General features: G+C 55.0%; 4 protein-coding genes and 1 long non-coding RNA gene across 11 annotated transcripts in view; 3 read left to right on the top strand and 2 right to left on the bottom strand.

Moving 5' to 3' along the window:
• The first annotated feature begins 627 nt into the window (after positions 1–627).
• On the top strand, positions 628–2,839 carry Odf3b (outer dense fiber of sperm tails 3B). The gene is made up of 7 exons (XM_031352900.1): positions 628–714; positions 1,046–1,187; positions 1,407–1,610; positions 1,838–1,942; positions 2,057–2,178; positions 2,409–2,549; positions 2,692–2,839. Exons 2-7 carry the CDS (start codon positions 1,079–1,081, stop codon positions 2,776–2,778), a joined length of 768 nt encoding a protein of 255 aa, XP_031208760.1. The 5' UTR covers positions 628–714; positions 1,046–1,078; the 3' UTR covers positions 2,779–2,839.
• On the bottom strand, positions 2,801–6,200 carry LOC116078013. The gene is made up of 2 exons (XR_004113397.1): positions 4,863–6,200; positions 2,801–3,419 (listed from the first exon to the last, which is right to left on the bottom strand). It is a non-coding gene; the product is annotated as an uncharacterized LOC116078013 (long non-coding RNA).
• On the top strand, positions 3,121–6,665 carry Tymp (thymidine phosphorylase). Of its 2 annotated transcripts, none has more exons than XM_031352912.1 (9): positions 3,121–3,708; positions 3,846–4,048; positions 4,491–4,589; positions 4,962–5,091; positions 5,218–5,336; positions 5,682–5,844; positions 5,933–6,163; positions 6,275–6,415; positions 6,496–6,665. In XM_031352912.1, the coding sequence occupies exons 1-9, from the start codon at positions 3,495–3,497 to the stop codon at positions 6,651–6,653; spliced, it is 1,458 nt and encodes a 485-aa protein (XP_031208772.1). In that variant the 5' UTR covers positions 3,121–3,494; the 3' UTR covers positions 6,654–6,665. The 2 variants fall into 2 exon arrangements, with proteins under 2 accessions (XP_031208772.1, XP_031208777.1); XM_031352917.1 differs by having other exon boundaries at positions 6,248–6,415.
• Positions 6,206–8,390, top strand: LOC116077981 (protein SCO2 homolog, mitochondrial). The gene is made up of 3 exons (XM_031352890.1): positions 6,206–6,415; positions 6,496–6,675; positions 7,560–8,390. Exon 3 carries the CDS (start codon positions 7,572–7,574, stop codon positions 8,343–8,345), a length of 774 nt encoding a protein of 257 aa, XP_031208750.1. The 5' UTR covers positions 6,206–6,415; positions 6,496–6,675; positions 7,560–7,571; the 3' UTR covers positions 8,346–8,390.
• A 59-nt stretch (positions 8,391–8,449) lies between these two features.
• Positions 8,450–10,025, bottom strand: part of Ncaph2 (non-SMC condensin II complex subunit H2) — an 18,033-nt gene continuing 16,457 nt past the window's right edge. For all 6 annotated transcript variants that reach the window (XM_031352862.1, XM_031352869.1, XM_031352837.1 and 3 more), the window contains exons 19-20: positions 8,780–8,929; positions 8,450–8,712 (exon numbers count right to left, since the gene is read on the bottom strand). In XM_031352862.1, coding sequence (XP_031208722.1) covers positions 8,572–8,712; positions 8,780–8,929 — 291 coding nt within the window. In that variant the 3' untranslated portion in view covers positions 8,450–8,571. The remainder of the gene's footprint in view (positions 8,713–8,779; positions 8,930–10,025) is intronic.

Genomic DNA, 10,025 nt, shown 5'->3' with positions numbered 1-10,025 from the left:
AGAAATCTGCCTGCCTCTGCCTCCCAAGTGCTGGGATTAAAGGCGTGCGCCACCACTGCCCGGCTATTCCTTTCTTCTTTTTTTTAATATATTTATTTATTATTATTTATATGAGTACACTGTAGCTGTCTTCAGACACACACCAGAAGAGGGCATCAGATCCCTATTACCGATGGTTGTGAGCCACCACGTGGTTGCTGGGAGTTGAACTCAGGACCTCTGGAAGAGCAGTCAATGCTCTTAACCGCTGAGCCATCTCTCCAGCCCCCTTCTTTTTTTTTTTTAATATTTATTTATTTTTATTTATGTGAGTACACTGTAGCTGTCTTCAGACACACCAGAAGAGGGCATCAGCTCTCATTACAGATGGTTGTAAGCCACCATGTGGTTGCTGGGAATTGAACTCAGGACCTCTGGAAGAGCAGTCAGTGCTCTTAACCAATGAGCCATCTCTCCAGCCCCTATTCCTTTATTCTTAAAGCTTTTTTGTCTGTAGATTTATCTCATTCTGGAATGGGTGCTTTGGTCTGCGACCAGAGCTCCTCTGCATACCGCAGTTAGCAGGAGACAGTACTGAAGGCACCGAGGGTGGGGCCAAGCACTTGGTCTGGTTGCCAGGAAGCCAGACGGGACATAATGGGGTATGCGAGTTTGACAAGAGGGTTGTCAAGCTCCCCAGCTTTGCCTCCCCCAAGAGGGTGACCACCACAGCAGGTCCGTCGGAGCACTCTGCGCCCCTGAAAGGGCTCTCCCCAGGACCTCTTTCCCAACACCTCTAAAACCCCTCCTCCACCCAAAAACCCTTCCACGTTCCCTTTCCACGGTCTGGGTTCAAACTTGGCCTGTATTTAAACACTGGTACCGAAGTGCCTGGGATAGAAGGCCATGGATGGCTTTGAAACTCGCTCCTGCCCTAGGGCACCCGCCTCCCAGCCTGGGAAACTGTTTGTTTTCCGGTGCCCTGGGATACGCGTTAGTTTTGTCCTCTCTGTTCTGGTTCTGAGTCGAGCTGGGGAAGTGTGTCTCCGACGAATTCTGTCCACAGGCGCTGCAAGCCATAAGCGCCCCCACCTGCGCTATGGGCTCAGAAGTCTGGGTCGGCACTTGGCGGCCGCATCGGCCCCGCGGCCCCATCGCGGCGCTCTACAAAGGCCCGGGGCCAAAATACAAGCTGCCAACGAACACCGGTAGCAAGGGCGGATGCAGGGGAGGAAATAGGGAAGGTGGGACTGTGGGCGGTCTACACTGGTGCCTGGAGGCCAGGAACGGGAAAACTGTGCCCGAAGCAAAAAAGGAGGCCAAAAGATAAAGAGGTTCTGTGCTGGGGCTGCCTTGGTGAAATGGAGAGGGAACGGAGCTGACAGCCTCTGGGCCCTGCGGGAGGTGACGCGGGAATGCCTCCGCAGGTTACAAACTGCACGACCCGTCTCGGCCGCGAGCCCCCGCCTTCTCCTTCGGCTCGCGTCTGCCCTTGCGGCACGCAACCTGCGGACCGGGGCCGTGTTACCTGGTGCCTGGTCGCTTGACTATGCGCGGCACCGTTGACTCCCCGGCCTTCTCCATCTACGGTCGCCTAAGCCACACGGCGCCTGTCCTCACTCCGGGACCCGGTCAGAACCCTGGGGCCCGGGTCTCCCCAACCTGGATCTGCCTCCAAGAACGCCCACTAGGAAATTCCCCGTCCCCCAAACCCAGAATCCCCGGAACCTCCTACCCAAACCCAGAAACACGAACCTCACTGTGGCTCCCATTTCTCCCTAGTGTCAAGACCCCAGGCTAGGCTTCCCGTACCCCACCCCACCCCAGTTCTGGCCCACACTCTTGGTCCATCCCATAGGCAGGTACTTCCCAGAACGCGCGGGAAATGTGACTTACCCCAGCGCTCCTCGGCATACCATGGCTCCCCGAAACTGGGGCATCCTTTCAAAGCAAGAAACCCCAGGTGAGGCCTGAAGGGCGGGACCCAGCACTGGGGCCCTTCCCATACCCCAACCCGCAGTCTTCCATAAAGGCAAGGAGACTGGACCAATGCACCCTCTCGCTGGCTCCTCCTTAGGCCCTGGGTCCTACACCGTACCTTCGCTCTTGGGCCCACGAGTCATAGGCAAAACCTCAGCCCCAACTTACTCCATCTACAGCCGCAGCGCTGTGGGCAGCTGCTTCGAGGACCTCAGCAAGGTGGGGAAGGGACTGCCAACTGCATATGCAGTCTCTAGCAATCAAGAGGGTCCGTGTAGTTGGGGGTGGTGCAGAACTCCAGGCACCTCACCACTCAGGAAACTGAGGCAGGAGGATTGTGAGTTCAAAGCCAGCCTGGGGTACATAGGGAGATTTTAGCTTGAGGAAAAAAAAAATCAGCTGTTCACAAGGAACGGAGGCTGGACTCGGTACCCATCCCGTCATCCCAGACCCCAGGCCCTTGTGCCTACCACGTTGTGAGCCCTGGGATCTACAAGACTCGAGCCCCGCAGTTCACGATGCTGGGGCGGACTCTGTCACCCCGAGAGAACACCAAGAAGCCAGGACCCGCATCCTACAGCGTGGACAAGGTGGTCTGGAGTCGAAGGTCAAGGGGCAGGGGATGAGGGTCTGAGGTCTAAGGCATGGGTCAAAGTCCCCGGGGAAATGGCATTCTTGTATGAAGCCAAACAGCTGGCTTGGTAAGGTCAGCGGCCTCTCCCGGACCCGCAGCACCGGAAGCCTCGCGGCTGGACCTTCGGGATCAGACACTCAGACTACCTGGCCCCCATGATACGGTACCACCACGTAAACGACTGACGCCAGCCAGCACGCACGCACGCACAGGCCCTCCGATGTTTACTTAAAGCTTTCTAAGTCAGTGCTGTGTGTCTCTCTTTCTCCGAAGCGGGCAAGGTGGGGTGGGGGAAGAGAGGATGAGGGGAGTTCGAGCTTCGAGAGTCTGTCTCAGTGGTATCTGAACCTAGAGATCAGTCAAACAGGACAAGCAGTGCCTGGGACTCATAGATACCAAGATCCCAGGGAACTGGACAGAGCGAACTCCGGTCTGGAGCGCTGTAACCCAACCCTTAAGGTCCTGGCAACCTCAATTAGCCAGATAGCGGGTGGGGAACAGCTGAAGTGGTGATTGGCCTTACCTTGACAAGTGCCGCCTACTGGGACTGCCCTATTTTTCCGCCGTCCCTAACGGTAGTCCTGGACGGTGAACCGTCTCCGCTGTACTCAAGTCCACGCAGGGCTGAGGGATAACAGGCCAGAGCCGAGCCAGATCCAGAAAACTGGTAAAGGCCTCTGAACTGAACAGGTACTAGACGTGGGGGACGGGGGAGGAGGGGTGAAGGGAAGAGGAGGATCGATTTGCGAGGTCGAGAAATGGAAGCCAGATCGGGTTGGAGATGGGGTGTTGAGTAAAAACACGAGACTGACGGGCGCCAGAGACCCTGTAAGAGCAAGGTTCGGACAAGTGACCATGGCTTCAAAGAGCTGGGTGGGGAAAGTTCCAGCAGTGCCTCAATATGCCTTACAGAACTGGAGCAATGGCAGCTCCAGGGACACGGCCTCCCTCGGCCCCAGAGACGGCTGGTGCAGACTCAGGGGGAGGGAGTGGGGAGCCCAGACAGCTGCCTGAGCTGATCCGCCTGAAGCGAGATGGAGGGCATCTGAGCGAAGCAGATATCAGAAACTTCGTGCATGCGGTGATGGATGGAAGAGCACAGGACACACAAATTGGTGTGGGGGAAGCCCTAACTAGACCCTGACCCCCCCCAACTGCCCCATATGCACAAGGATCCACTGTACCCCACCACCATCTCAGCCCCAGAAACCCCCTGCTGAGTGAACACCTCACTCATTGTATTCATACTTAGGCGCCATGCTGATGGCCATTCGGCTGCAGGGCATGGACCAAGAGGAGACATCTGTGTTGACTCGGGCCCTCGCAGAGTCTGGGCAGCAACTGGAGTGGCCCAAGGCCTGGCACCAGCAGCTTGTGGACAAACACTCCACAGGAGGCGTAGGTGACAAGGTTAGCCTGGTTCTGGCACCTGCCCTAGCTGCATGCGGCTGTAAGGTGAGTGACCTCTACAGATCTCGGACCCACTTACAGGTACCTCCTACCGTCAAGCCTCGCTTAAAGCTCTCAAAGACAAAACCCGGGGATGTCCTATCCCCCATACAGAAGTTCCACCGTGGAACAGAGCTGCCTCTGGACCCAACAGGACCCTCTAAGAGCTAACAGGACCCACAGAGGAAGAGCAGCCCCTTTCTCTTCCTGTCCCTCAGACTTGGGTCCCAGATACGTGGGTGCCAGCTCCTGCCCTACTGACAAAGTGCTCCCACCAAGTGCAGTTGATTTTCCTTTCCACCAATTGGGCACCCATATTAACTGTTTAAAAGATTTTAAAATATTATAACTGCTTTTTTTTTAAGTAATTTCATCTGTTCTTACTAGAGGAGAGATGAAATGAGGTTAAGGGGGCTGCGCAGGGGCAGTTAGCATCCCTCTCCACCAGGTGCCAATGATCAGCGGCCGAAGTTTGGGACACACAGGGGGCACATTGGATAAGCTGGAATCTATCCCTGGGTTCAATGTCACCCAGAGCCCAGAGCAGGTACAGGTGGGCCAGTAATTAATCAATGATCTGGGTTGAGGGAAGTCACTGGCCCGAATCACAGGATGATCAATGGACAGGTTATTTATCTGGGTCACTAATGAGAGAGAACAGTGATTCTTTTAAAGGTCGTTGGTTGTAGACAGGCCTGGAGTCATCAAGAGAACTTTGATCTGGATTGTTACTTGGGAACAGGCAGAAGCCACTGATTATCTGCTACATTAATGTGTCATAACTAATCAGGATCCTTGGCAGGTTAGCTATCAGACTCACCTGACTCTCACTGACCATGTTTTGAACTTTTGCTGGGTCAGTGGTCAGGGCCAGTGAGTGTAGGTCCTTCCCTAGAAGTAAATGAAGGTGTCTGAGCAGATGCGACGAATACTTGAGGAAGTCGGCTGCTGCATTGTTGGCCAGAGTGTAAAGCTGGCCCCTGCTGACGGAATCCTGTATGCTGCACGAGATGTCACAGCTACTGTGGACAGTGTGCCACTCATTACAGGTGACCTGAAATGGGGTACCCTGACTGACGTACAATCCACTGAGCACTGCCACCTTTCTCAGAGAGGCAACCCTTCCTGTCCCCAAGTATACATCATCCCTGGGGTGGTGTTTCTGTTCTCTGCAGCTTCAATCCTCAGTAAGAAGGCCGTGGAGGGGCTGTCCACTCTGGTGGTAGATGTTAAGTTTGGGGGGGCCGCAGTCTTCCCAGACCAGGAGAAGGCCCGAGAACTGGCAAAGACGTTGGTGAGCCATGCTAGGCCATAGTAGCCTTTCTAAGAAACATGAACTTCATGTTCCGTCGTATCCCTGTCTCTGTCCACTCAACTGTCCTGGTAGAGCCAAACGGCAATCCCTCTTTCCAGCGCTCCTACCCTATCCAATCCTATCCTATCCTATCCTGACCGCGGACTTGGGGAAATCCTCCACAGAGCCCCTCCACTTAGGGCAACCGACAAGACCACCCCCATCCCCTCTGAGGCCTGGCAGTGCTGGTTTCTGATCTCTACCCTAAGCCTTTACTGATATCATAACCCAGGGGCAGCAGGTATGGGATTTGATAATGCTGGATACTAAATAATGCCTCCCCAGGTAAGGGTGGGAATGGGTCTGGGGCTGCAAGTCGCCGCAGCTCTGACCGCCATGGATAACCCTCTGGGCCGCAACGTGGGCCATACCCTGGAAGTGGAAGAAGCGTTGCTTTGCCTGGATGGCGCGGGGCCGCCGGATCTGCGGGACCTGGTCATTAGGCTAGGTGAGAGGGCTGGGGTTAAGACCACCAGTCTGTAGGCCAGGAGCTCTCAGTCCCTGCGGTTTCTGAGCACCACCCCGCCCGCCAGCAGGAGGCGCCATTCTTTGGCTTAGCGGACAGGCGGAAACGCAAGACCAAGGCGCCTTCCGAGTGGCCGCGGCGTTGGATGACGGCTCTGCGCTGCGCCGCTTTCAGTTGATGCTTTCGGCTCAGGGCGTGGACCCCGGCCTAGCTAGAGCATTGTGCTCCGGGAGCCCCACGCAACGCCGGCAGCTGCTGCCTCACGCCCGAGAGCAAGAGGAGCTGCTTGCACCCGCAGACGGTGAGACCGGATATCTCCGGCACCAGGTCCCACCCACTTCCTCTCCGTGTCTTTCCTGGTCTCCGCACGCGCGTCCTCCCGTAGGTCCTCAGTGTTCACCCTCTCCCTTAGGCACTGTGGAGTGCGTCCGAGCGCTGCCGCTGGCTCGTGTGCTGCACGAGCTCGGAGCCGGACGCAGCCGAGCGGGGCAGCCGATCAGACCGGGAGTCGGTGCCGAGCTACTGGTCGACGTGGGTCAATGGTTGTCCCGCGGTAAGCGCTGTCTGAAACCCTTAAACAACCTTTCCGGTCGCCCGCTGTGACCTAGGTAACCGCCTCGATCGCTCGCGCAGGGACACCCTGGCTCCGCGTGCATCTGGACGGCCCTACACTCTGCAGCCAGCATCGCCGCACTCTCCTGGAGGCGCTCGTGCTGTCAGATCGAGCACCCTTCAAGGTCCCTTCACCCTTCGCTGAGCTTGTCCTCCCACCGACCACCGCCCAGCCCTAAATCTCGAACCCACCTCAGCCAGGTGAGTTCGCAGATGGGCAAGTCTTTCCCTACAAGGGGTAGGACTGGGTGAGGACACTGGTAACGTGTGACCTCCGTGGTTTGTCTGTACTCGCTGCTATTGCTTTATCTAGCTCACCACATGAGCTAGAGCCCGTCTGAGGCCCAGAGAATGGATGTATTGTGAATATTTGCCAATCTCATCTTCTCAGAGTGGTCCCAGCCCAGGGTTACGGTGCCCTGGTCATGTCCTCCCAGAAAGCCAAGTTCGAGCCACACGGGGGCGACATACTGGGGGGAGCCCAGTAGGCTGGATGCCAGTCTCTAAATGCTAGTTGTAACAGCCTTCCCTTAGCCCAGGAAGCCCCAGGGGCCAGCAAAACACAGGTAGAAGGCAAGGGACTGCAGAGGTGCAGGGTCCAGCATCCAGGTAAGTGCAGATGAGTCTGCCCAGGAAGGTGAAGGTAGGAAACAGTGACCCTGAAGCTAGAGAGGATTGCCTCTTAAAGGCAGTAAGCCAGAGTATCAACATCCTACCTCAAAAAAGATTTTTATTGTAAATAGACACATGCACTCTAGTGCCCAGGCAAAGCATATTCTCCGTGCTTCTGAGAATCCACAGGGAAGCTTGGCAGTTGCGTTGTGGGTTCTCTGTAGATTGGGGTAATGAGGCTGAGACTCCCTGGTTAAAGAGCCAGGTTAAAGCAAACCAGCTATGGACATCTGGTGTTGCTTGGACTGCATGCAGCTTACGGCACTGCATGCAGCTTACGGCACTGCATGCAGCTTACGGCAGAGCAGTTCTGATGACAGCTTGCTTGAATGTGAGGCAGATGTTTCTCCAGCAGTGGAGCCTAGGCACCTTTGTCCATTCTTTTCTGACTTTTGCTACCTGTTCTCTTCTAGGAGCTTCAGTCCATGATGCTACTGGCTCTAGGGCCCAAAGCTTGGCCCAAGCTCTCTCAGTTCAAACCCCTCCTCAGGATCTCAGGAGGTGAAACTCTGCACGTAAATTCCCGGTGGCACTGGGCAGGGCAGGGCCAACGCCAAGGCCCGGGGCTAAGAACTAGATTGCTAATCACTACCCTGTTTGGGGCTGGGCTGGGCTGGGCCTGGCTGGCTGCAAGAGCAGAGAAAGAACAGTGGCGCCAACAGCAACGGACAGAGGCCCTGCGCCAGGCTGCCGTGGGCCAGGGTGACTTTAGCCTACTGGACCACAAAGGCCAACCTCGATGCAAAGCCGACTTCCGAGGCCAGTGGGTGCTGATGTACTTTGGTTTTACTCACTGCCCTGATATTTGCCCCGATGAGCTGGAGAAGCTGGTGCAGGTGGTGCAGAAGCTAGAGGCAGAGCCTGACCTGCCCCTGGTACAGCCTGTCTTCATCACTGTGGACCCAGAACGAGATGATGTGGCAGCCATGGCCCGATATGTGCAAGACTTCCACCCAAGACTGCTGGGCCTGACTGGTTCTACAGAGCAAGTGGCCCATGCTAGCCGCAACTACCGTGTATACTACAACGCTGGGCCCAAGGATGAAGACCAGGACTATATTGTAGACCATTCCATTGCCATCTATTTGCTCAACCCAGATGGTCTCTTCACTGATTACTATGGTCGTAGCAGGTCAGCAGAGCAGATTGTAGAGAGTGTACGCCGGCACATAGCAGCCTTCCACAGCATCCTGCCCTGAGCTATACCTAGTGCCTAGGTCCTGTCATTAAATGGATGTACTTAATCTGTGCGTGTGCTCTGTACCAGTAGCCCCTTTAAATGGTTTGTTGGGTGAATACGTGGGGTAACAACACTTTATTAGGGTAGGCCAGCCAGGAGGCAGCACTGGAGCGAATGGTCCCATAGCATACTAGGGGCAAAGACTTCCAGGTGTATACTTCCACCCCTACCGCAGTGCTCTCCACTCAAGGCTGGGCCATGGATGGGGCAGCATAGGTCTGGAAGCGGGTGTGGGCTCTCTGGTGTGTGAGTAGTCTCAGAGACATTGTGTCCACAGCTGCCTCCAGTCCTGGCTGCTGAGTGATCTCCACTGTATAGTCATTAGCCTGTGGAAAGAAGGTGTCAGCAGAGTCCAGGGGTGTTGCCCCATCCCTTGTGCCCCAGGCCACTTACCAGTTGCAAGGAGGCCAGCATGGAGCGGCACACCTCAAAAGCAGGCTGCCCAGCTACAAGCTCTGAAAAGGGACACCATTCATTGAGCTGGGGGAACTGTGAAACCAACTGGTCCCCATAGGTATGGATATCAAAGGCCACATGCTGTTCCTGCATAGGGAAAGGACATGTTAGCTTCAAGTAGAGACAATTGTAGACAAACTCCAGGCTAGTGGTAGGAGACTATGTCCTGACAGCACCCCTCACCTGCTCCTATCGCTCCCGACAGCACGCCTCACCTGCTCCTATAGCTCCCGACAGCACCCCTCACCTGCTCCTATAGTGCCACGCACACTTGCGTGATGGCGGTATTTGAGGCGAAAACTTCAAGGAAAGTCAGCCTCCTGCCTCCGCATTGTTGCCTGGCACCCCAAACTCAGAGGTGGCCCAGATATGTCTTCGTACTTGTGTGCTAGGAACTCACCAAGATATCATATTCTTACAGCTAGCAAGAGAAAATTCGGACATTGCTTTCTGACCTTCACCAATGTTTCCAGCTATCCTAGTTTAATGTTTTAAGTACTAGAGAGTAATTGAAAGGTTTCTCTCACTCTAAGACATTAGCTGAAAGAGTTAGGTCGAGATTCTCCTCTGCCTGCCTCTAGCAAGAACCAAAGAATTAGCATAAGAATACCTCAACAGAGAGGGCTCTACTCCTCTTCCTCCTGCTTCATACCTAGCTACCAGACCCTGCTGACCTGGGTGTGTGGGGGTCGCTTGCCTATGTGACTTCAGTCTAGCACTAGGACTGGAAGAAGAAGGACTTGGACTCACATGCAGGACTAGCACTAGAACTTAGATGGGCTAGGACTCAGATTCGTGTATCTCTCGCAGTCCCCCGGGCCCAGAGTGCTTGGGCCCCGGGGGATGCAGCACCAGTTCAGGAGATAGCAGCTGCTTTAGACCCAGTATGTTTTAGATAGCCTCAGAGGTACCTCAACTGTTGAGCTGCCAGATTTTTCATTTCTCTTTTGCAATGATTGTAAAAGCCTCATGTTATTTTAAAAGAAATACACTCAGATTTTACACCACCCGTGTGTAGTCTGTTTATCAAAGCCGAATCCCGTGCCCACCTGGCCAGAATCCCTTGTCCCGCGGAACAGGGACCCTGCGAGAAACCCAGTCCGTGGTAGTTGGCACCTTAACGTGTGGCTTCGGTCAGGTAAGCTATCTCTTACTCTCTTTTTCTTCTCTCAATTAATATTAG

This window comes from Mastomys coucha, unplaced genomic scaffold (genome assembly GCF_008632895.1).
Source record: "Mastomys coucha isolate ucsf_1 unplaced genomic scaffold, UCSF_Mcou_1 pScaffold11, whole genome shotgun sequence".
NCBI classification, from domain to species: domain Eukaryota; kingdom Metazoa; phylum Chordata; class Mammalia; order Rodentia; family Muridae; genus Mastomys; species Mastomys coucha.
The sequence above is the reverse complement of the archived record's forward strand: the minus strand, read 5'-3'. Positions and strand labels throughout refer to the sequence as shown.

Excerpts from the sequence above, each read along its gene's own strand:
- Odf3b (XM_031352900.1), top strand. The coding sequence starts at position 1,079 with ATGGGCTCAGAAGTCTGGGTCGGCACTTGGCGGCCGCATCGGCCCCGC. Across the intron at positions 1,611-1,837 it reads TGTCCTCACTCCGGGACCCG|GCAGGTACTTCCCAGAACGC; the intron begins GTCAGAACCCTG and ends TCCATCCCATAG. Across the intron at positions 2,179-2,408 it reads GCTTCGAGGACCTCAGCAAG|ACCCCAGGCCCTTGTGCCTA; the intron begins GTGGGGAAGGGA and ends CCGTCATCCCAG.
- LOC116077981 (XM_031352890.1), top strand. The coding sequence starts at position 7,572 with ATGATGCTACTGGCTCTAGGGCCCAAAGCTTGGCCCAAGCTCTCTCAG.
- Tymp (XM_031352917.1), top strand. The coding sequence starts at position 3,495 with ATGCCTTACAGAACTGGAGCAATGGCAGCTCCAGGGACACGGCCTCCC. Across the intron at positions 5,337-5,681 it reads GAGAACTGGCAAAGACGTTG|GTAAGGGTGGGAATGGGTCT; the intron begins GTGAGCCATGCT and ends ATGCCTCCCCAG. Across the intron at positions 5,845-5,932 it reads GGACCTGGTCATTAGGCTAG|GAGGCGCCATTCTTTGGCTT; the intron begins GTGAGAGGGCTG and ends GCCCGCCAGCAG.